This window comes from Sturnus vulgaris, chromosome 1 (genome assembly GCF_052056855.1).
Source record: "Sturnus vulgaris isolate bStuVul1 chromosome 1, bStuVul1.hap1, whole genome shotgun sequence".
Taxonomy (NCBI): domain Eukaryota; kingdom Metazoa; phylum Chordata; class Aves; order Passeriformes; family Sturnidae; genus Sturnus; species Sturnus vulgaris.
The window spans coordinates 140,533,232-140,559,026 of record NC_142243.1 but is presented as its reverse complement, the minus strand read 5'-3'; the positions used below and the strand labels follow the sequence as shown (position 1 = coordinate 140,559,026).

General features: G+C 32.4%; 1 protein-coding gene across 4 annotated transcripts in view; it reads left to right on the top strand.

Annotated features, from left to right (window-relative positions):
* CSMD3 (CUB and Sushi multiple domains 3) overlaps positions 1-25,795 on the top strand; it is a 587,774-nt gene that overhangs the window by 362,060 nt on the left and 199,919 nt on the right. For all 4 annotated transcript variants that reach the window (XM_088178475.1, XM_014870085.2, XM_088178481.1 and 1 more), the window contains 5 exons: positions 4,396-4,611; positions 5,202-5,390; positions 14,419-14,588; positions 22,150-22,306; positions 25,530-25,721. In XM_088178475.1, the coding sequence (XP_088034601.1) occupies positions 4,396-4,611; positions 5,202-5,390; positions 14,419-14,588; positions 22,150-22,306; positions 25,530-25,721 (924 nt within the window). The remainder of the gene's footprint in view (positions 1-4,395; positions 4,612-5,201; positions 5,391-14,418; positions 14,589-22,149; positions 22,307-25,529; positions 25,722-25,795) is intronic.

Sequence of the window (25,795 nt, the reverse complement as noted above, 5' to 3'; positions counted from 1 at the left end):
AGGAAGATAGCTGTCCTTTTATGATAATAAGTTGCAGGCTTACTTAATTTAAATTTCTAACAGTTAAGTACTGTCGCAGTGAGCTAGTCAATTAGGACACTTCTGTATTTAATGGAAAAATGCATATATCTTCAAGATATGAGTCATTGCACCCTGTAAAGGTATCTAAAGCGGATGGAATGAACTATCCTCTGAAGGTGCCTGTTTATCTCTATCATATAATGTCCAGTAGGTTAATATAGTCCCCAGATGAAATGTCTATGGGGAAACTGAGTGACTAAAGTTTACATAGTTACCATTTAGAAAATTTAATCCCATAAACATAAATGGGTTATTTTAATGAGAGGGAGAAATAAACTTTATTCTGGAGATCTCATTTTCTGTTCTATTTCATGGCTAGTATATTTTCAACTTCGGAAACTCAAGGAATATCTTCTATAGGCTACTGACTGAGATGATTTTTACTTTCAACAATTTTGGTATTTTTTTCCCACAAAGTTTTGTAGTTTCATGTCAGACTGCCAAGAAAAAATATATAACTTGTAGCTCCAGAATGCTGTGGGGTACTTTATCATAAACACATTTTTTATGTTACAACTTCGTACTGCTATTACATAATAACAGGTAATTAAATGCCTAGATGTTGTTATGATGTATATTTTATGTCTATATATGCTGAATTGCTAGGAAAAACAGTTTCTGTGTTTGTATAACTGTTTTAAATAACAATATTGCAATATAAATATATATGTTTTAATTTTACTCTTAAAGCAAAATTCTAAACTTTTAGAATTAATTTTTCATTAGTGTTCTTGTGGACCAGCATTATGATCCTTGAATGTCCATTAAAACTTAATATAATTTTATTTCATTTAAAAAGAAAATGTTAACTAGAGAATTGAACATTTATTTTAAAAAGTGTTAATATGTCTATTAATTACTTTTATGAAGAGAAAACACCTATTGACAATATTGTATTTCGTCTGTGATTAGAATGCAATTTAAATATATGCTGAAATGAAATTTGTGGAGTATCATACCACATACATATGGGGTATATTTTGAAAGCTCTATTATGAGATCAGTTAATTAACCCATCCCCCAACAGTCTGAATTGCAACATAGAGAAGTGACATTTTACAGTTTTATGTCTTCCTATATTCATTTCAGATTTTCAATATTCCCTTTATAAAGAAAGTCACATGTGAGGCAGAATGAGAAGGAATCTACCTGAACATATCTTTTAAAATTCTTCCCTGGAGAAGACACAATCTGTCACACAGCATATATTAATGTGATTAGAATATTTTCTGAAGAAAACCAAATTGTAAAGCTAGTACTGTAATATACCTTAGGGTTTTGCTAAGAAATGTCATGGCAATCTGGAAAATTGATTGAAACATTCCCTTGAGTTAAACCTTGAGTCTGATGTTTGAACAATACTCAGTGAAGCTCAACTGTGATTCATAGGAATTTCATTATTTTGGATTACTACCATAAAATTTTCTTTGGCATTTCTGATTTTGTTGCTTCAGTATACATGCATACATAAAAAGGGCCAAAATTAATTTGGAGTGCAGTAAAGGCAACAAATATAAGCTGAATTTTGGTCTAATTCTGTATGTATATATCACATGGGTTTTTAAGAGATCTTTTCATGTGAAATCAACACTGCATCCTATATGAACTAAGTTAAAAAAAAATAACCCAGACATTTAAGAACTTATTAATTCCAAAGCTAAATTTATATACATTAGTTCAAAAGATATGCAACCCAATCTCATTTCCAGAATTCTGTGTGTGATTTTTTGCCAATTTATTTTCACACAAGCTGGAAGAATGAAAAGGATGATAAAAATAGATGAATGGCTTTTCTCATGTAATTAGTAAATTAAGAATTTTTAAAAGCTGGAATAAGTCTTTTGGATTATTTATTTTTACCATAAGCATGAAATAAAATCTCATCCAGTATTTTCTATCAGTGCTATTAAGTAATAATGTGTTTTTCTGGATCCAGAAGGATTATGTGAGTGTGTGTGGAGTTTTAAGAAGAGAAGGAGGTATCTACTTGAAAAAACTGAATGGTTCTCCAGTCTCTTTAAAGGGAAGTAAAAGATAGAAGTCTCCAGAATCCAAGGTTTTTCTCTGATTGCTCCCATCTGTATATCCAGTTGATGGCAAGACTAAGCATGTATTCCAAAGATGCCAATGTATACAGTTGGTCACACAGATTAACAAGGACAGAGGAAAGTGTCTTATTGGCCCACATAGAACCACCAGCAGCACTGAAACAGACATGAACACCACAGGCAGCCAAATTCTATTTCTCCACTCAGATTGAGGGGAAAAGGAGTTAGAAGTGACACTCACATATGCACATGCATGTATTCCCTCAACCTTCCAAATTCTGAGCCAGGAGATGGGCTCCAGATTCTACTGCTACTAGGTTCTGCCTGGTCTGTGGCCCTTTTTCCACTTGTCCCCTGATCTCATCCTGCTCCCCAGACAGTCCATTCCAATGTTCACTAGTGGTCACCCATGTGCTCACACTGAACAGAAGATATGTTTGCACAAAATCAGGAGTAGAGTTTTAAAATAATACAGGACAGGGTCTACTTGTTAGGTGCAGGGATTAGAGAGCCTTAACTCTCTCTCTTCCCTCATACTTTTTTCACTCTTATCTAATATGATCCCTTCCCTTATCTTCCTTTGGCCCAAAACATCTCACAAAAAGTTTTAAGGTCTTCAACTACCATTTAAAAAAAAAAATCTCTTCTTCAGTTTGCCTTAATCTCACAAATTCCCTCAAGTACTCTATGGTAAGTTTCTAATTTTCAGGAGACCCAAGATGAAATTCTTTCCCCCATTATCATCAATTACTAAGATTTAACTGCTTTAAGATTACAATGATACATTTAGTTTACCATCAGACAGAAAAACAAGAATTCTGGTCTTTGTTAGTACTTCCACTTAATCCTGCTCCATTAAAGCTTATGTGTGTGTGTATACCATCCATTACTTCTCTCATTTCCTGTCTTTCCTTCCTGTACTGAAAAGTCATTTACCAGGTTTGTAAACCAAGTGTCCTTTCATGCCAGATACCCATACAAGCTGTACTTCTTAGGTGAGATTGAGTTGCATTAACATAAATGTTTAATGCTATTCAGACAACCTCAGGAACATTATCATTTAAAAAAACCAAAAACAAACAAAAAGAAACAAACAAACCTCCTCCCCAAGAACCCAGAAATAATAACAGGCCATTGTACTGAGAGCTTCTAATGCTGCATGTGAGGTCTAGAAAAGGGAACCTACAACACCTGAAGGGGCATCATGTTTCTCTATTTAGACAGTGGTGTCAAGCAGAATATATCTAGCTTGGATTCTGTTAGCCTATTTGGGAAATTTGGGGCTGGTGGTGGCAGAGGTAGGGTGAGTGGTGCAATGTTGGGTCTGTAGGAAGGGGAACTATTTAGCTGCTTTTTGATTAAGTTATGTTTGCTATTAAAAATCTGTTGGCCATGACAATACCCAAAAGTCATTAATTTTCATCTGCTATGTTCATATGCAACCACATGAATGGATCATCCTAAGTACTACATTGTCATATATATTTGAAGAGACTGAATCATTGGTTTATAACTCATGAAAAAACTGAAAATGATATTACACTAGACGTATCCATAATAATTTAAGCTAGCTAATGTATTCTTCTGTTTCTTTTTCTTGGCTTCTCAGTGCATTCTACCAAAAGATCATGCTCTAACTCTTAGTTTAAAATGCAGAGGTGATTTAATTGTCTGTCTTGATCTTTAAACCTTTTATTGGTACTGTGTTCCAGGAGATATCTTCCTTTCTAGATGTGTGATTTATATATGATGACTGACAAAAAAAAAATTGTACTGTTGACGTATATCACATCTTATTAGGAGACCTCCCTTTTTTTTTTTGTGAGGAATTGGTGCTGCAACTATATAAGCCATTAGAATTTAATATCATATATTTTACAATCTTTCCTTTCACTGGTGCTACTCAAGGATATTGTTGATAGTAAGAAATAAGTTTTTTATTCTGCCAGTAACTGTTTCTATTTTTGAATATACATACTGTAGCATTGTATTTTATACAAAAATGGAAGCATATATCTGTAAACTCTGTAAATCAGATGTCCATATTTTGCAGTTAAAGGCAAAAGTTAAAGATGGTGTCAAAATAAGACCTGCTGCAAAGACATTTTATTTCCAAAATCAGGACAGATGCTACATTTTAGTAAAATTGGACTATCTTTATTTTCCAAAAGATGATTCATAATGAGATGCATGAATTTTAACCTTGGCTTGGTTACATGGATGTTAATAGGGTAACACGTAAATCTAATTCTACTCTTTCTAACAGGTGTGCAATTCACCTTCTACACGTTTCACTTGGAGGATCATCATGACTACTTACTGATAACAGAGAATGGCAGTTTCACACAGCCATTGGCACGCCTGACAGGCTCAGAGCTTCCTTCACCAATCAATGCTGGTCTCTATGGAAATTTCAGAGCTCAGTTGCGGTTTATTTCAGATTTTTCAATATCATATGAAGGATTTAATATTTCTTTCTCTGGTAAGGAAATACCTGTAATATCTGGCTCCTGAAAACTTTTTGGATTTTTTCTATATGTTATATAAAGAAAAAATAATTGAAATTATTTTGATGAATATATATATTGAAAAATTATATACATTTTCTCGTAAGCACAATAATTTCAAAGCAAGTGAGCCTCTGTGCCTCTACAGAGGCAAAGGACACATTTACATCATAAATAAGATAGCAGTAAACTGTAAGACCCATTACAGTGTGGGGAGGAAACAGAACTAGTCTAATTTCAATTACTGAAATTCCAGGTGAGCTAAAGCGTCACCTATTTAGTTTTTGTTGTTTTAAAATTTGTTTTATTTACTAGAGTTATTTATGGCTCTTACAAAAATCATGTTGTGTCATGCATCTTTAAAACATTGTGAATGTATTAATTTGCCTTACTTTTCAACATAATCTAATTTTCAATTTAACATTCACACAATAATTTTGCTTTAAAATCTAATGCCTGTATTGATATTCAGATGGAAATATGCAGAAATTACTAGACTGCAAGATTGCATATGTGACTGATAGAGAACATATTCTCATACAAGGTGACTTGCTCTTATTTTCAGAGTATAATCTTGAACCTTGTGAAGATCCTGGGATCCCACAATTTGGTAACAGAATAGGATTTAATTTTGGTGTTGGAGATATTCTGACATTCTCCTGTTCATCTGGATATCGTTTAGAAGGAGCTTCAGAGGTTATTTGTCTTGGTGGTGGACGACGAGTATGGAGTGCACCTCTGCCAAGGTGTGTGGGTACGTGGTCAGCTGCTTTCATTTGCTTGTATGTGTAGTCATTGTCCATGGACTTACAGATTTAGAGCATGGAAAAGCATGGTAATGCACCCCTTTTTAATGTACTCTCATATTCTCCATATCTCCTTAGTCAATTTTTTTACCTTTTTTAATATATTTAGTACTATAAGTGGACTTCATAGTCTATACTTCAAAGAAATTCAAATTGAGAGCACAATGCTTGCTCTTCTTATTTGGATTAATAGGTAAGGAAAACTGGTTATAAATTTAAATCAGCATTTACCAGTTCAGATGTCAGGTATTTGATTTTTTTTTTGTCAATGCAAGCTTCCAAGAGATACCTGTATTACATAATTGTAGTTAGAGCACCTAGACCAGATTTATTTCATAAAACTAGGTCTATTTATAGGAGTGCAGTCAATCTAGACATCCTATATAAGAACCATATTCTCGGAATATCCTTAGAACAGTTATTCTGGTTTTTAAATGCTACCTAAGATAATTGAGAAGAAACACTTTCTAATAATTCCCACTTCATACTCTCCACTCACTGTAGAGGTACCCTATATATGTAGCGTTGACTAGAAATTTAGCTTTAAATGGCTAAAGAATATTGTTTGAGCTGAATTCTTCCTAAATTATTTGGTTTTCAGTCCTGTTGAGAGCTGTTAAAACAATAAGATCTCTAAAAAGTAAGATAGTTACTTAAGTGTCTGCATTAGTTTTATTTAAGAGTATATATTTCTGAAATTTATTAAAGAATATGTACTATATGGAAAAGTTTACTCGTGAAAACATCTGTATCAGTGTGCATTAAAATATTTTTTCATACTAAATTGTTAGTGAAACATAAAAGTCTTTCAGATGTTAATTGCATAATAACTAAGGATTGATTATTTCCTCTTATTTGTTGTTAGTTACTGTATCAATATTTTTAGGTTCAAACCATTTCTATGCTTACTTCAGTATAAGGAAAGTTATGAATTCAGCTTATGCATTAGCAACATTTATATATGTACCTATAGAAGAGATAATTTAGAAGCTGAGTCAGAGCAATGGATGAATAAATATTATTTTTGTGTTGGGATTGATGAATTTTTAACTATAAGAATAATAATGAATGTGTGCACAGTCAAGAAGACAGATTAAATTTCAGTAATAAATTTCAGGAAGTGTTAATATGAAATGAATTGGTAAATTACCATCAAAAAGAAACTTCCACAGCAGCATAAATGTAAAAACATTTGCTATATAGTTTTCATGACATAGAAAAATAACGTTTATGTTTGTTTGTTTGTTGGGTGAAAAGAGATTCCTCTAACACGAGGAATAAATTATTTTCTAGTCAGCATGTTTTCTCTTTACTTTTGAAAATAAAAGATAGTCTCAACTAGAAAGGCTTAATTAGCAATTTTCCCCCAAAAGTATCCACCCTTTGTCAATCTTGTGCTTAATTTATGTGTCATAATAATGAAATTCAAACACAACAAGAGTAGAAATTCCTATTAACACTTATATTAGACTCAAAAATTATGTATTGTTGCTTTTGCTCGTGCTTGGCATTTTTTGTCAAAATGATTAATAATACTTCTGGTATAATGTGCATTTTCACATAGATGCAACGTCAATTGGGAATCAACCACTGCTCATAGTATTTGTGTTCAGATTGTCAACACAAGAATAAAATGCAAGGAAGACAGATAAAGTAGAAGAAGTTTGATGGAAGGCCAGGCATCCCTGTCTGGATGCAACAAAGGCCAATGTATTGGGTTTTGAAACAGAGTAGTCAATCATAATCAATTCTAAACCGAATAATTTGCCAGAAAATTAGAAGCTGTCTTTCTTTTCTTATTTAGAAGATGGATAAATACTTGTTATTTATTTGTTATTGTATTATTCAATCTATAAAGATAGTACTTTTTAAAAAAAAATTGACTTAACATTTAAGAAATGAAATTTTGAAATTAGGAATTATTAAATGGAAAGCTAGTGTTCAAATAGCAGCAATTATACTTTTCCTGAATTTTTAAAGCTGAATTTCTCAAATGATGGTATTACCTCAAAGTAGTAGGGCTTGATGTTGTGTTGAAACAATTTTTATGATAAGATTTTTTTCAAAAAAGCATAAATATTTTCCATTTTTCTGTTCACCATGTGATGCAGCATTTCTTGGGGTAGATGTCCATAGTCACGGGGCAAGCATATTTTGATGGTAGCTGAAACTTTGGTGTGTTATACACTCTGTTGGCTAAAAAAATCTAAAACACACTCTGTATGAGTTACTACGAACCAACTAGAACACAACCAATGGAACAAGCTGTAAATAGATGGGTGTATCTAATGATGACAGAAAAAAAGTCCATAATCTTAAATTGCTTGCTTTGAACTTTTCCATGGACAGTGAAAAGGAAATATCTTTTTGACTCTCAGTAATACATTCTTTAAAACATACCTACAGTGAGTATGAATGCGAGTTCACTTTTCACTTCATAAAATGCAAATTCTAAGCTCTAGGTGGTCCTAAGGAATCAACATTTCCTTCAATATGCTAGGGGTTTGTCTTCAGCTTGTAATACAGAGCAGAGAAATCATCTTAAGTTTGTAAATATGGAGCTGTTTCCATAGTGTTGTAGTGCCTCTGAAATGTTCTGATGCATTTGGAGTTCAGTCTTTGCCTAGTAGTCTTTATAATTTTCAATGCCATAGATAGCTTTCAAGAATTTTCCTGTAACTTGGTTAGAGATAGGAACAAACAAGAGCAATTATTATTGCTTTAAAGGAAAAAATAGTGACATAGATAAAATTAAACTTTTCTTATCATCAATAATGGAATGAAGATGATTAAAGAACTGTTGAAACACTGTCATTCCTTAGTTTCATGATTTATTTTAATGCTATACTCAAGTGATAACCAAATGCAGTGTTCATATTCAGCACACGTATTTCTTGGATTTTTTTTCTTTTCATTCAGTGAAGTTGTCCCTATTATGTCAGGATTTCTTATGTATTTTTCCCTCTCCCTTGCCCTTTTCCACTTTGTGTTTTTTCATTCCTTATAAGGCTGTCCAATAGCCAAATTGCATTACCTTTCATTATAATTGTCATGTCTGAATTTATAGACCTAATTGTTTCTATGTCTGTGTAAAATAATCTGTGTCTTCATTGCTTCCCAAGCATGTCAAGTCTTTTCCTTTGGCTTTCTTAAGGCCATACAGTTTCTTTTCAGACTGCTAAACCCTCACTGGAAGACATTGACTTTAAAACTTTTTTCGTCTGTGCTACTTTCACTTTTTCTGTTCATTCTTCTCAGTAGGTCCTAAGCAGTCTCTAATTCTGGATTTACAGATTTCTAAGGAGATATCCCCTTGCAGTTATAAAAAGCAGATAGAAAGACATAAAATATCTACTGGCAAACTCATTGATTTCTGCATACTTTTCAGATAATACTGTATATGGATTTTTGCCAATAGAGATTTTTTGCCAAGGTGTTCACTGATATAGCTTTTTTTGCCAAGCTTTAGTTAAGGTGCTTTTCAAAGAACACCAAGAACAGGCATTTCAGAAATGTCTGAAAGGTTATATTGTATGAGAGAAAAAATAAATTCAGCATTGATTGGATATGCATAAATATAGATCCAAGGAAGGGAAGGTTCTACCACAGATACATCTGTAGTAAGTTCCCTTATTAGCAGGAGAACCATTAGCTACCCTCTGCACATCTTATTTTATATCCCATTAATCTTGCTCCATATGCATAGCTCTATCCATTTCTGTGCACATAAAACATCTAAGATAAAGATTGCTTTTAATATATTTTGCTTCAAAAAATGTCCTTTTGCTAGTTTTGAGATTTCTTTTAATATGTGGAATGTTTGGGCCCCATAAATTCTGAGTTTAAGGATTGTGATATCCACTTGTAAATGTCATTGATTCATCTCAGAACAAATGAATCCTAAACTTTCTTCTGTTCATCAGAAGTAAATTTATTCCCTTAAATATTTCTTCTGAAAAGTGTGGATCTGTTATATGTCTGTTATTTTCTTCAGGGATAGGATTCCTGAAAAAAGCAAAATATAGTCATCGAGGTCTCACCATATGTTAGTATAATAACATTATGGTGTGATAAGATGTTTTCTAATATTTCTTATGTATTTTAAGATCTTGCATCAAACTTTAACTGTTCCTGTTCTCCATGTGGAAATTTTTACTAAATTCCAACAGTTACAGAAATTCTTGAGTTACTTTGTGAAGAGGTTTCTTTGGTTGTTCATGTTTTGGGATATTTTTGGAGGTGTTGGGGTTTTTTATAAGAATATTAAATTAGTTTAAAGGACAATCATCCACATTGGTAGTTTGAATTCTTCTAATATAGAATGTGGGTTTTTTAATACAATTTGCCTTGTTAACATTAATGCAGAAGCTCATTTGTCATGCTATTTCTTCATCCCTCTTTGATTGATTGCAATGCAGGAGCATATTATTTAAAGTATATGGGACTCCTACCCATTCTTGTCAGCTGGAGCAATCAGTTTTGAAAAATAACATTAATAATATAAGTAATTCTTTCTAATAAAGATTTCTTTTGTATTTGGCCATTGGCCATTTGGCCATTGATTTAGAAATATCATCTTTTTGTAAAATTTTTAGGTCATAAATACAGAATCTTCCCAGATCTGAAAATACTGTCTTTCACTGTAAGATAAATAATGTAGTCATAAAACAGCCAAAGTATCTTGAAAATAAGCTTAATACATAAATAACCACTGGAATCTTTTAATATTCAGATCAACTAGGAAGTCGATATCTGTGTTGCAGATACATAATATGAAATTTCTGTTAATTTTTGTCTATATGAAAGGAAGTCTTGTATTTTAGAACTACATAAAATAAAAGGAAAACCCACTATTCTTACTGATTGAAGAAGACAAAGTTCTTTTCACTTTTTTCATCAGTGTAAGGTTCCCTGTATTTAACCTGTCAGAATATAAAAACTGCCTGGAAAACTTGTGATAACCTTATGACTCATGCTATTCACAGAAAGAAAGCTTTAGTAACAATTTAATCCTTTCTGAATTTTTGTGCTATCATCTATTTTGCTGTCTTGCTTTGACAAGAGTCTATTTTCTGGTTTCTGCCAGCCTCCAGTTGAAGAGGTAGAACGTCTGAAGACAAACGGCTTAAAAGAAACCCTTTGTTGAGCACTGAATTTAGATACAGTTTTTGAAGTAACTGTTTATTAACAATCTAGTACAAAGTTATTTGAAGATAAAATCTTTTTTGGAATGCTTCTGCTTTCTTGCCCAGTCAAGCTGTTGCATTACACAGTCTCCTAACCAGAGATACCATCTTTTCAAAACACAGAACTGCTAGATGTAGCTCTTATCTTTGGATTCTAAAGGATTGTATTGAAGAAAACAATTTCATTCTGTCTGAATTTTGATCTGTAGGAGCACATTGTGGTTTTTGGATCAATAATTATTCATGGCAAGAATTTAATAAGCTAAATTGTGAGAAATATGGCAATATTCTCCTTATTTATTTATTTATTTATTTATTTTTAATTTATGAGCAATTCAATTCGTTGAAGAATCGTTTTCAAGTGGTTAAGTTACCAGAGTAGATGTATTCCATTCCTTGTCTACAATCACAATGACATTTCACTTGCTTACAGAATTTAAATACACTAATAAACAGCAGTTAAAATCAATCTGTTTTATTATGGTAAGGTGCAATGAACGCACATTCATAGCCAAAAGCATAACAATCTTTTATTGTAATTATCTTGTTATAGAAGATTTTACTTTTCATTATCTTTCCTTTGAGATTTTTATTTTCCTTTCTAATACCGAAATGAATCTATTATTTCTGCCAAAGTCTAGTAGTCTTCTACTTTGTATTAGGCTGACTTGAAGTCTTTGAGAAAATACACCTGGATGTGGACTATTTTTCCTATCTTTTTTTCATTCAAGACAAATGTGTAGGGCACGTTCTAGATTTCAGGTGAAACAAGTAGAATTTTTTAAAACCCCAATATTTTATTAATAAAGCAGCCTGCTTTTTATCTCTGTTGAACAGGAAATATTACTGAAATGAAACATTCATGCAGTAACAACATATTTGTAAGTTCTGCTAACAGTTCTACATATGATTTAAAGAAGGTTACAGACTCTGATCCACTGTAATTTTTCCTTTACTTCTAAAGTATTATTTTATCACCTCTTTTCTCTCTTCTATGTTTCCCTATTGAAACATATTCCCTAAATTTTATCCTGGTCTTCCTTTTAAGTTTGTTTTTATCTTTCACTCACTGTAATGCATGTTAAAATTATTTTCCAAACACTTTGAAAAAATTGCATGTGTTTAATATTTGTATTTATTTTAAACTTTAGAACTCCATTTACATTACTTTTTCCTGATACTTTTATACTCAGCACTTAAATGCAAATTGAATTATTATGGTCTCTTTTATCTTTGCTCTAGTATTAACATCAGACAATAGAAAGAAACTGTAAGTCCCATGAAGCTCCATGTGATTTTAAACAATATAACTACCTGTTCCCGTTTATAGAGAGGAGTGGAGATTCTCAGATAGAACTATCTATGCTGTAGTTTGGGGCGCCTTACAATATTAATTGTAGACCTTTCCAGTTTGATTTAGCACTTGTTCCAAAATATAATCCTAATTCCTGTTTTTGTCTGAGCATGTGTTTGATGCTCTTGGGTTAGCTGTTAGCTGGTTGTGGTTTTCTAAGCCATAATTTGCACTGACAAGAAGCAAGGAGAGAAGCCAGGAGCTAACTTGATTTTTGGGAAGTGCACAAAAGAAGCAACTGTTGTAGGCTGGACTGTGTGCCTCCATGGAACTGTGATGATGCTACAGGAGAAATTCTATTATACTGCAGTTTTTGAGACTGCTTTTACTAAACTAGCATTCTTGTCTGTTGACACAAGATACAAAGAATCACAGAAAGGTTTGGTGTGGAAGGAACCTTTGAAGATCATGTGTTTACATCTGTTTGCCATAGGCAGGAACATTTTTTAATCAATCATGTTGCTCAAGCCTCATTCAACATGACTTTGGACACTTCCAGGGATGGGACATCCACAACTTGGAACACATTATTCTCTCTCTAAATTCAGAAAATCATATTGATAAATACGATGACATGAAACATGGTGACATGATGACATCCTTTTTGTTAACAGAAAACTTAGCATGATTCTAAAACACTAGTTTAAAATGTCCTAACAGTTATCTTACTACTGTGTTCAGATTTTTAAAAATTGCTTTGAATTATAGTTCTGATATAGCCTAGAGTTGTTGGATCAACTTAATACCATAATTACCTTGTGCCTTTTGGCTTTTATATCCCTCTGGAATGGGAAAAGAGATCTCACAATCCTGAAATTATGATCATCTTACTCCTTTCTGTTGTAATTCAAAGTGACCTATGTATCTTTGAAATAGCAAATACCCATTTATTTGAGAGTGCAATAAAAGGATAGATGTGATCATGTGGAATAGGTTTTCCACTTCTGCCCAGATTGTGTGTATCCAGCTGTTCCAGGACAAAATAATGTCACCTGCACTATTTGGGTACTTGCTCAATATTGCTGAATTAGATGTAGTCATCAAGCATTTGTTCTTTGATCTGTGCCTGATTTGCCTTTCCGTGCAATCTCTGCTTTAGCTGCATACAGGAAGGCTAGTTTATCAAATTGGGTTTAGTTTGTCATTGCTGACTTAATTTCAAGTACAAAGTATATATTCCAAATGCTGAATGTTACTCAAACAAGTCTGGGGTGGAAATTATAATAATGTTAATAAAAAATAAAAGCTTTTAGAATAGACGTCATAGTTTGCCTAAACATCTTTTCAAACCATTAAGATTACAACATAGCTTTTGCAGAAAAACATTATTTATTCTGTAAAATTATAAATCAGCTTTATTTTAAAATAAATTAAATTCATTCTTATGAGACTAGGTAAAATAAGTGGCAGGAATATTTAAATAATCCTGAAAACAAACATAAATCCAGAAAACTTAGTTAAATTTAACATTAATCTAAATCTATTAAAAAGAGAGGAAATACTCTTGTACTTTCACTATAATGGCCACATATCAAGATTAAATAAAAAGGGGGGTAAAGAATTGTAGTAGTTTCTCAGTATTTATTTAAATACGTGGTAAACAAATGCTAAAAATTACTTAATTATGTATATAGTCCAATACATGATAGGAAGTGAAAGTTAGTTAATAATGCCTAATTAAGCATTTCCATAAGTGTTTATGTTTCCAGGTATTTTTGGGTGATTAAATGAATTGCCAGAATCTTGAATTATAAGGTTTACTTCTTGAAATAATAACTGTATTACTTGAAAATAATTAAGTTAACTTTCTTTCCCCCCTGAGACTTATGTTTTTCTTCTTTTTTTAGTGTTTGAAATTGTTTTTTTTCTATATTTATCTGGTAGCTATAACATAATATTTTGCTACTGTAATTTACACCATTGACTATGTTGGTTATCTTGGTTAAATAATACCAGAGGAAAAAATATTTCTTTTTCATTAATCTATGTGAAAATGTCTGTATCTTCACATATATATATTTATTCATATGCATGTATATATATAAATACTCATGTAAATTTTTAGAATTCTTCTACTTTCATTTAATTTGCATGTCTATGAATTTCAGTGTTGGAGAAATTAAAACAAACACAACAAAATTCAAGGAAGATCCTGTAAAATAATATGATTATAAAATGTGTCATTAATATGATTTTAACTCACAGTGGGTTTTGGCATATTTTTTATTAAAGTTTTGAAATTTAGAAATTTGATTTAGGAATATTCTTGAAGGCTTCAATCACTGTCATGATCATGTAATTCAAAATAGATTTTGATATTAATAAACATTATTAATGTCGAACTAGTTATTACATTAACATTACCATTATCACCATTACTAAAAATATTTATGTGTTCTATTAAAACATGCCTTAACATTTTTTTTTTAATTTCAGCTGAATGTGGAGCCTCCACGACAAATAATGAAGGAATCTTATTGTCCCCCAATTATCCTCTTAACTATGAAAACAACCATGAATGTATTTATAGCATTCAGGTACAAGCAGGGAAAGGAATCAATATTTCTGCCAGAACATTCCATTTAGCCCAAGGAGATGTTCTTAAGGTATGTAACCATACAATGAAGTTCTAGTACCTCCCCTCATTGAGGTTTATCTATCTGCAATAGTACAGTATCAGGTAAGTGGATATAAAACATCTCTTACAAAATATTTTTCTAAATTGGTTCCATTTTTAAGAAGTTAAAAATTAGACACCTTCGGGTGCCCCCATAATCTGTTTATTAAGAAATGTTTTTCTGACAAGAGATAATTAAAAAAGAGGTCGAAATGATGAAATAAATGTTGCCTTAATGATTATTTGTATTGTATTTTTAGTGTAACATATTCATCAATTACGTACTTTGATTTACTTCCACAGTATCTTCATAACTTGAGCTATGATCTAAACATAATAAAACATAGCACCCATAATTTAATTTAGCACAGTCTACATACTGCCTTTTGTCCATAAGTTTTACACTTTAAATTACTTTAGCCTGGTGTGCATTGAAAAGAGAAACAACAAAGAGGAAAGGATACTAGAATCTAACAGAGTTTTATACAATGATTTCCCCCTATTTTTGATTTGTTCATAGATTTTATTACTGTACGCCACAAAGTATAATTCCAGATGCATGCATTACTTAGCCAGCTACACATTTAAAGCTGATGTCGATCAGGGTGTATTTTCTCAAATACCATCTGCAATAGCACACCAGTGCAATAAGATATCTGTGATTAAATAATTGTCCAATTGTTCAGAATATGTAATATAATTAAATTTGCCTCTGTGAAATCAAAGGAACAAGAGGTAACATGGTAATCACGTTTGATTTTAAAAAGTTTTTCTAACATATTCTTCCATATACTTATTAAATGAGAAGGCTTGTATTCCTAAGAAACAACTGTGATTCATACTGGGGTTTATCTCATCTAACTGTGCATTAGGGTTGGATTTCTTTCATTACTTGTCAGATATAAGCATTTCCAAAAGGGGCTAATTATGCCTAAAGTATAAACAGACCTAAACAACTAATGTAAAATGAAATCAAGCATCAAAAAGAAAAAGAAAATCAAATGGTTTTAAATTTAAAAAACAATTATGCTCTTCTTAAAGCAAAACAGCAGCAACAAAAAAAAATAAAAACACCCACAAAAAAACTAACCAAAGGCTACTAGATACCCAAAATGCACAGGTGTGTTTATTTTGTATTAAAAAGTATTAAAATTATTGCTTATTTAACAGCCAAGTGGATACCCTTTAATTGTTACAATTATTAATTTTGAAATATTAAATTTGAAATCTGTTTAGTATTTATTAAAATGTAAGTAGTATGGAAAAATACCTCAAATCAACCAATGAATCAGCCAAATCAGTTGTTCAATAACAGCCAGTAAAAGAACACTGATGGATTTTTCTCGAGATTTTTTAGGTTGAAACCATTCAATTCTATTATCTTAATTGAAAAGACCACTGTGAGAAGGTAGCTGCTGTTATGTACAGTTGGATACATATAAAGGAATATAAAAATAAAAAATAAAAAAACCAACGTATTTCTCCTTTTATTTTCTTAATCATTTATTGTACATATTTGAAAAGATCTAATAATTTATGACTTTTCAAATGCCATTTGAACCATATGCACTTCAGATGTTTAATTAGACAATCTTAACTCAGAGACTTAGAGAAGAAAATTCTGCTTTAATACTGCTTCTCAGTTAATGTGAAATTGAAAGTAACACAAAATTCATTATAAATAGAAGAAGGCCACACTAAGCTGTAAATGTCAGTGGCAGAAATATTTGCTGTATATTGCAGGTGTATTTTTTAAATGAAACTAATGTTATGTAATTAGAGTGTTTGTTTTTCAAATCAGCAGCCTTGAATTATAAGGAGCCAAAGTTCCCCCCTATTAAAAAAAAATCCAAAACAAACTATAAGACGTATTCTTGATTATGAGTGTCACTTTTTTCAGTCTATCTGACATCATAGCAAAACAGAGGCACTCAGCTTTTACAATTATGGGAAGAAATATCTGTGAACCCATCCTGTCTTTTCCTACCTCCTTTCCTAGATGAAATTCTCACAAACTGTCTTAATTCAATCACACTCTTTTTTCATGTGTTCATTTTTGTTCAGTCACACATTCCAAAACTTTTCTCCCAAAATCAGTTCTGCAGTAGTCTGCTGATCCCTTTTTATGATCCTATTCTACTCTGAAAAAGGGAGTATACTGCCTAATTTGCCTATTTTGCTGCTTGTGGAGAATAACCTTTTGGCTACAGGAATAGGACATTAGGGTTATATTTTGGTTGTAAATTAATCATTAATAGCCAACAGACACTTTTAACCTAATATGTATCACTACTTTGTAACTGGAAGTTAAAGTTATATTAAAAAAAATAAAAATAAAAATTCATCTTGTCTTCAAAACAACCAAGTGACATATAGTGAATACAGAGTTCCCAGTCAGCTGTGAATGAGGGGTCAAATACTCAAAGCACCATCTTCTAGAGGAGTCTTCCTTCCCCCAAACACAAATGAAGCAACTGCATGATATTTGATGGTTAAAACTCAGGGTTTTAATGACAAATTTGCTTGGATAATCTATCTCTTCTCCTCAGAAGCAAGAGATGAAAATGGCGAAGAATATAGTAATGTACTTTGTGTTACTTTTTCTTGCAGCTAGGATTTTTAGATCACTAGAGGTATGCAGCTAAAATTCCATACAAAGTCTGAATAGACTGAATATTCTAATAATATTTTGACAAGTTCTTTAATGAATCCATGAGGTCTGCAGCTTGCCATGTGAATTAACTGACCGTGGATGATGTTTATATCTGACAAGCACTGTGGTTGAAACAATGAAACAGCTGTGCTGGGAATGCAGCATTAGAGAGAAACAGCATATTTTACACAAGTCAATCATCACCCTTACTATTATTACTCCAGGGGCCGAGAAGGAGGAGTTCCCTTTTATCAGTTCTGAACTGGTATAGAACAGAGGTTTCAGAGCATATAATTTGTTTTACATTTGTTTCATTTAGTATGCAGTTCTCTTTTTCTCTTTTCAATGTAACTACTCTGGCTACTTACATTAATGGTGTAGTTCTTTTTGAGTTTTATTAGAAAGTGTAAGAAATTTATCAATAGCTCTACTTTTGTTTTGTTTTTGTTTGTTTGTTTGTTGTTTTTGTTTGTTTTTGTGTGTGTGCGTGTAGGGATATAACCTGCTCTTGAAAGTGTCATATCTTGTTCTAATATTTATGAAAGTTGTATGAAGACATATGAAGAATTTAGGATCTGTACAATCACATGCCAATCTATTTAATATTAATCTCAGAAACTCTATAACACTTCCTTCTTTGCAATTATACTGATAATTGAGTTTGTGCACTATGTTTCCAGAATTCAATATTTTTAGAGTAAACTACCTATGTGGGAGGCAAAGATAAATAACGCATTTTTACCAAAGCATGAAAATATTTAAAATATTCCTACGTGTTTTTTCCATTATTTTATCTCCATACAGCAATTTTGTTCATAAACTCTCTAGTCTCTGCTAGCTGTAAGCAAGTCCTTGAGATATACACAGAAAGAAGAGGGTTCTCATTGTTCTGCTTGCCTGAATAGTCCATTGATAGTGGTGAACATGCTATTTGTGTTGAAATCTGTTAAATGTAGAAAATATTATTTTATATCAAGGATATTTTAACACGCTTTTTAATTTACAGGGAAAAAGGCACTTTTATTAAAATTGAAACTTGGACATGGCTAATATGATTGTTATCTTTATTTTCAATAGATTCCAGCATAAATAAAAATGTACCTATATATAATACTAACTAATGGGTAGTTTTCAGTAATGTTTAAATAAAAAACCCAAACCACCTCCAAAAATTCTGAGGACAGATTTCATTGAGTAAACCTAAAACAAAAGAGAGATGAACACGAAACTGAGCACAAAAAGGATCCTTTTTCCTCTTTTGTAGTAGACTATGTGCTTGGTTTTATGTAGTGTGAGAACTGATGTGGTAGGTGATATTGCACCTATGTGGAAAAAATGGATTTAAGAATTATTTCTAATAACGTTATAAAGCAATGTTTCTTTTTCCTTATACTAAAGCTTTCACTGCAGCAACAGGCAGGTAACAGGTGTCAGCAAACAGAACTGGCACTCAGGGCTCTCTTTGGCTGTGCTTGGCTCAGCACTGTCTGTGCTCCTGCCAAATACAGAGGATTCAGTCTTACTGCACTTGTTCATTGTCTCCTCTGTAGGCCAGATTTTAAAGGTGTGCACATAATTCTGTTTTTGAGACTTTTGGGCAAAGACTTTGAAGGGATGTGATGTTTGGACCTTTTTGCTAATTTGTTTCTTAAGAATCGTCATGGTTATAAGAATAATGCGTTTAGCAATATCATCCAGAATATAAGACTGAGAAAAAAGGTAATAAATGTTGGGGACAACCATCCTCCTCACCCCCCAAACATATGGGCCCTTTTCTGTCTTTATATTAGTACCTCTATTTGCATGTGATATACGTTTGACAGGGTGTTGACAGCCTCAGTTCTGAGTTGCTGATTTTATGTTATTTCTTCTCTTTATGAAAGATCAGATCTTCATATCCATATGCCTTTTATGTTTCAATGGAAAATCTCAAAAAGAGCTTGATTAAAATGCACAATTATTATACCTTCACTTATGATACTCCCTTGCTAAAATTTTATATAATTAAATAAATTAGCAGAAAAAAGGGCACTAATTTTCATTTAAAATTTGTTGATAATGGAGCCGCTTAAGAGATTAGCAAGTTTTATTTGCCCTCTAATTGTAAATGCAAAAAATACTTCCTTCAAAAATTGAATATAACATCTCTTAATTCTAATATTTAGGTAGAGTGTTCACTATTAGCATCTTTCCCTGTAACATTTCATCATATTATTGGAGTATGAAAAACATTACCAAAATTTTCTGTGCCTTTGCTTTTTCTCTATGAATGAATCATTTAAAGATTGGGCCATTAAATACTTAGTAAAGATGGACCTCTGTTTTATGAATAGTTTGTTACTGGCATATTCAGGCATTATCCTGTCATGAATCATTTATCTTTGAATTAATGTTACAGGATCACTTTAAGAAAAATATATCCAACCAAATAGTATTTTTATAATAATTATTCTTGGACTTATCTTTAGCACTGAAGTGACATAAATCTAGATGTGCTGGCAAGGCCTATAAGAAAGTAAATTCATATATTAAAAGTAAGATAATCGTGCTACCTTAATTCACATATAATATTGCCTTCCAAAAATATTATGAATCTGAATTACTAGCTCGTTCAAAATATTTAGCTCCCACCTAATTTAACAAGGTTAGAAAGAAGGCATTGGTTCTGCAAATCTCAGAAGGGTCTGCTACCACTTTATTGGCAAGTTAAATTGTATCATTTAAATTATTCTATACATTTCCATTTTTTTCCTATTAACTCAAATGCAGCAGAAAAATAAAAATGTGACCTAAATTGAGAGTTACACTAGAAAACATGCATTCATTTATTGTCCTGAGGGAGATCCCAGTGTCTTAAGAAGAGGAGTACTTTGAATGTCTGAAAGACAGCAACCAAAAGAAAAAAAATAATTCAATTTAGTGTTCAGATGAATCACAATCCTGCCTCAGCCAAATGCAGTTCTCCTACTCAAATGAATCAGTTCTAGAAGTAAACTCTATTCCTTCATAGAAATTATATGGGTTTAAAAATATTATACAGTGTGACAGCTAGTTAGCCCATGAAATAGAATGAATATTAACTAATGAGAAATGTCAGTGGACTAATGTGAAAGATTTAATATGGTAGGACATCTAACAAAATTGACAATTATGTGTGTATGGGGGAATTGCTCTTACATAGTTTTTAAAAATAAAATAAATCCTGATCCTAGGTTACTATTAATTATAAGTGGATTCAAGGTGAGTTTTGTTTAAGTCTGTCATGATGTAAATATCTCTGCTGCATAGCAGTAATTCTCATGAAATGGGTATTTTTCTTTCAGTTGCTCAAGTAAAACTAAGTGCATTTCACAATTAATTTTCTGGGTTGGATGGGGCTTTTTTGTTTGGTTTTGGTTTGGTGTTTCTTGTTTTGGGGTTAGTTTTGATTTTTTTTATTAAGGCTTGATTACTGATCTCAGTATAGTTTAAAGGTGTTTCTAAAAAAGATAAAACATCTATTTTAATACTGCTTTGTATGTATTGAAATTATTTTTAACTTATATACTTTGCACTTTTTATTCTTCTCTGATTTCTTACTTCAAGATGAGGACATTGGCTTTTGAATTAAAGTTTGCTTGGAATTTATTTACTTGTGTTAGTAAAAACCAAGGAATTAAGTCATCTTGTTGTGCATCTTAAACTCCTATACAATTATTTACTCATTACAGATAGATAGAAGTAATTTATTTGTTTTATTTCAGCATATCATTAAAAGTAAGGTCTTAATTATTAAGAGAGACATGAGGATTTCTAGAAAAAAGGAATTAGGTGTGCAGCTCATTCTTGCAGATAGGGAACAGGCAACATAATACTTCACATTTACTTTTTTGCCTTACTACTATTGCTGGTGTATTTGTTTTGATTTCATTTTGATGAAGATTCCTGCCAAAAAATGCAAACTTTGCTTACATTTATAATTAATTGAATTAAAATGGAATTTAGAACTGCAGACAATTCAGTATATTTTAATAAGGTTTTACAATTTATCTTTATTGCAATTTGAAAGCTATTCACAGGTCAATTTACTGATTTGCAAGTGAAATTTTTTAATAAACTACATCAATCAAAGTTTTAGTTATTATAGAAGTCACTAAATAAATCTTACAGGAAATAATGTTTGGGTGAGCAATTGTAGTTAAATATAGGAAGTTTTTTTAGGAATTACAGGAATACAATAATCTATACTGTTTTAAAGCAAACAGATTTGTAGGGAAATTTCCTGAGAATTATTAGAAATTTGCTCTACATATTTACTATTCTGATAGATGGAAAAGAACAACACTTGAAGAAAAATAAATAATAAAAATGCGGTACTATAATTTACATATAGATTACAATACTCTTTCAACTTACAGAAGCAGTTGTAAATTTATTTCCTAGTCTCCTTTTACTTCACAGTTATATTTTAACCTGTCTTCACGGGATAAATAACCACTACAGGTTTATTTAAGAGGCCAAAGTTGGGAATATATGAGATTTTCTGTTGTGCCACCTCAGACTTGAGGCAGATTCACATTATAGATGTTTGCTGATAGGTTGTGATCAGCATTACAATACTGACAGTGAAAGAGAAAACAGATCTAAAAAACCTGAGCTGATATGACACCTCTGCCCCCTTCTGTTGTTATATAAAAAAGGAATTGACATATTTTAAACTGCATTTGAAAATTCACCACCCCTGAGTCAGCTTAAGTCAAGAGAGGCAAATAGTATATCTAAATAGTACTTCAAGTGGACTGGCAATAGATCTCCTTTGACAGAGCTGTTCTTCCTCTTAATGCAGATGTACAGAATTGTTTTGTAAGTAAAAGAGGTCTTCTTTTCTTTCTTCATAACTGTAAAACTTTTTTTCCAGATCTATGATGGCAAAGACAACACTGCTCACCTGCTGGGAGCATATACTGGGGCATCATTAAGAGGCCTGACACTAAGTAGCACTTCAAATCATTTATGGTTGGAATTTAACTCGGACATGGAGGGCACTGATGAAGGTTTTCAGCTTGTGTATACCAGTAAGTATTTGAGAAAATAATTGGAATAGATTTATGCTTTTAAAGGAACGAAAATTCTTCACTCATAAGATGAAAATGCAGTTAAATGACAATTATGGAAGAAATTGACAGCAAATCACTCATCAGAATAATATACATTCATTGCTGTACCTCAAAAACCACAAAACACAGAGCATACTGAAACTTGGCTTTGACATTTAATCTGGTACATAAATCACTGTTGTTTTTCTAGAGGGGTACTTTTCAGTTTTGGAAAGCATAAATAAGAACAGGGTAAGTTTCACATAATTGTTTTAGCGTGTAAAAATATTTAAGTATGTGAGTAGTTAAAAAAATGCAACTAAAAAGCATGAAGATAAATGATAGGTGAAGCAAATTCTCCTTCTTAAGAACCATCTCTGATACTTTCTTTTTGTTTCTGAGCTTGGATTATTGTTTAGAATTATCCAATTTGGAACCAAAATGAAAAAGAAAGGCTCCTAACGAAAATCTATGTATGGACTTACACTATAAAGATGAGGAGAGGAAAAGGTGTTTCTGATCTCTGGCTTAGAGGGTGTATGGAAGAAGCTATATAAATCTACTTTACCAAATGTCAGCTTCTGAAAATTGTATCACGACTATTGACACGTAGTGTATATGATTTTTAATGCATAATTTTTTCATCATCGCTGAATTATTATGTAGAACAAATTTTTATCAAGCAGGACAGTGTTATAAAGTGATTCTGCAATATAGCTATCAACATCTTTTTTTTGTCCTTGTGCTCAAATCTTTCATTTTTCACCTGTTCAAAAATTGTTTATTAAAAAGCTCGACATAATGTTTTAAAAATTAATTCTAATTAAAAAAAATTGCATAATTCTTGCAGAATGAAAGGAAAATATTTCAAGATAATAAAAGAATATGTAATTATTTTTCAGATGAAAGTTGCATAATTATATTCTGTAATAGCATGTGATAGGATAGGACTGTACCCTATGATTAAAGATAGGAGTTTCAGTGCTGTGTTCTATCTAAGTGTCAAGGAATTTAATTTTTCTTATTTATATAGGTACAACCAAACCCAGCACTTGATTCTTATCAATAACATTTCCTGTCTTTTGAGACATTCATATTAGAGTGCACTTTCCTAGCCTGAAGAATTCTTAGCCTGAATAGTGATGAACTTTCTTTTGTTGATATTGGTAGAATTGGAAGAAAAAAACTAAGTCCAGAAGAAGGCCACAAAGATGATCAGAGGCCTGGAGCACCTCTCCAATGAAGAAAGGCTGAGAGATTTGGAGCTATTCAGCCTGGAAAAAAGAAGGCTCCTATAGCACCTTCTAGTGCCTAAAGAGAGCCTACAAGAAAGATGGAGAGGGACTCTTTACAAGAACAGATGATAGCAGGACAAGGGGTACTGGCCTTAAACTGAAAGAGGGCACAGTTAGACTGGATACAAGGACGAGGTGGGTCTGAGCTCTGTCTGGGTGGATCCATAAGCCAGGAGAGATGGTGCAGACCTCCCAGTCAGAGCTGCAGCCTTTGCTCAGAGGAGTGCCCACCATTCTGCCTTGGGGGTCGGGGTGGATGAGCACCCTTGAACTGCAGAGATGGTCAATAACCAGTACCCCTTTGCTGAGTTGGGAGGAATTCAAGTCTCTCTACTGTGCCAGTGAAAGCTTCACCCTTCAAAGAGGTGTTCTCCCTGTGTGCTGGCCCACCATGCCCTGGCTGAGGCACCACAGCCTCTGCCTGCTCTGGTCACATGCAGTTAGGGCAGTGAAAATGCTGCTAGTTCCCATGGCTAGGCAATGGAGTTACAGGTTCACCCTCAAAAGGGAGGTGATCAGTTAAAAAAGTTGGCTTTGGTTTTGTGTCTGTAAGGGGGCTGTCCAGAAATGAGGACATGTCAGGGATCAAGACAGATTTGAACTTTTTTTCACAGTGTGGTCAGAACTTTTCATAGAAGACAGGAAATTCTAACTGGTCAATAAGTGTCCAGACCAGCATTATCAAAAATGGTTCTTCATCTGGGACTCACTTTAATGTCTTTCAGAACTTCTGCAGCACACCCTGTACTAAGAAACAGTAGTTTAGGAATGAGAAAAGTTCAGTTCAGAGGTTATGGAGGCTGAGACATATTTGGCCACACATGAAATGAACTGAAGGAAGAGCCACAAAGATACAGCATTTGATACACTTTTTTGTCTTCCGTTTACCTAAGCCGCTTTATCCAACATTTACAATGCATTTGCAAGTATTTTGCCTTTAAAATAAAAGAAAGAACATTTCTTTTTCAATCAAGAATAGTAATGCAGCATCTGAGGAGAGATTGTGAAAGGCTACCAACTGTTGACCAGATGGACAGATACTGTGTGAATGATTTGTTGAACAAAGCAGACATGAAAATCCCTTCATTTCCTCCCATATTACCTATGTATAGGAATAGCAATCTGATTATAAGGCTCTTGTTTTTGCCTACACACATTCTAAGCCACATGATATTGGTAAAATTATTTGGTTTTGAACAAAGTGAGATTTCAAGTCGCTTTTCAATTAATAACAGAAAACTTAATTTGGAATAGAAATTTTTTCTCCCAAGTTGCAGTTTATGTTTCTCCATAAATTAGTATACCTCCCTGTTTCCATGTAATACACTGTTATTTTGTTTTCTTTTTGCTTCACGTCTCTTAAGCCTCAAAAATGTCCAAGCTGTTTGGCTTGAATTCTCTATGTCATCATTATCATTGATTCCTGCATGTAGTTCTTAAATTTATGAAGTACTGAATAAAAAAATTAAGGTTGGGATTGATGAAAATATCAGTTTTTCTTTACTGCCACAGGTGCTATTGTGCTGCTGTTGTTACTATGCAAAATAATGAGAAATCTGCTGTTAAGTTTTGTTTATTAGCCTTTAAATGTCTATTCACAAGTAAGTGGACAGTCCCTTTAGTTGCCAGTTTATAATTGATGATAAAATTTTAAAACTTAATGAATTTTTTTTCTGTCCTGAATTGAACTCTCAGGAAAAATGAATTTATGACACAGCTTGGTCATGCTCTAAGAAGGGTGTATAGGCAGTTATTCTATTTAGACTGTTTACAGAGAAGAAATCCTAAAGATGTTGCTATATACAGTTTGAAAATGATTGATTTCCACTGAAAACCAGAAAATCTGAATTTCATTAATACATTTATCTGTTAGATTCTGTAAATACAACATTTTATTCCTTACACAGGTTTTGAGCTGTCACACTGTGAGGACCCTGGTGTGCCACAGTTTGGATATAAAATCAGTGACCAAGGTCATTTTGCTGGAAGTACTATAATTTATGGATGCAATCCAGGTTACACACTCCATGGAAGTAGCCTTCTAAAGTGTATGACTGGGGAAAGAAGGGCATGGGACTATCCTCTACCGTCATGCATTGGTATATCACTCTTCTATTTTTTAACTGCTTTACTTATTTTTTTGAATGCAAGAAAGAAAAAAAGAATTGTAAGG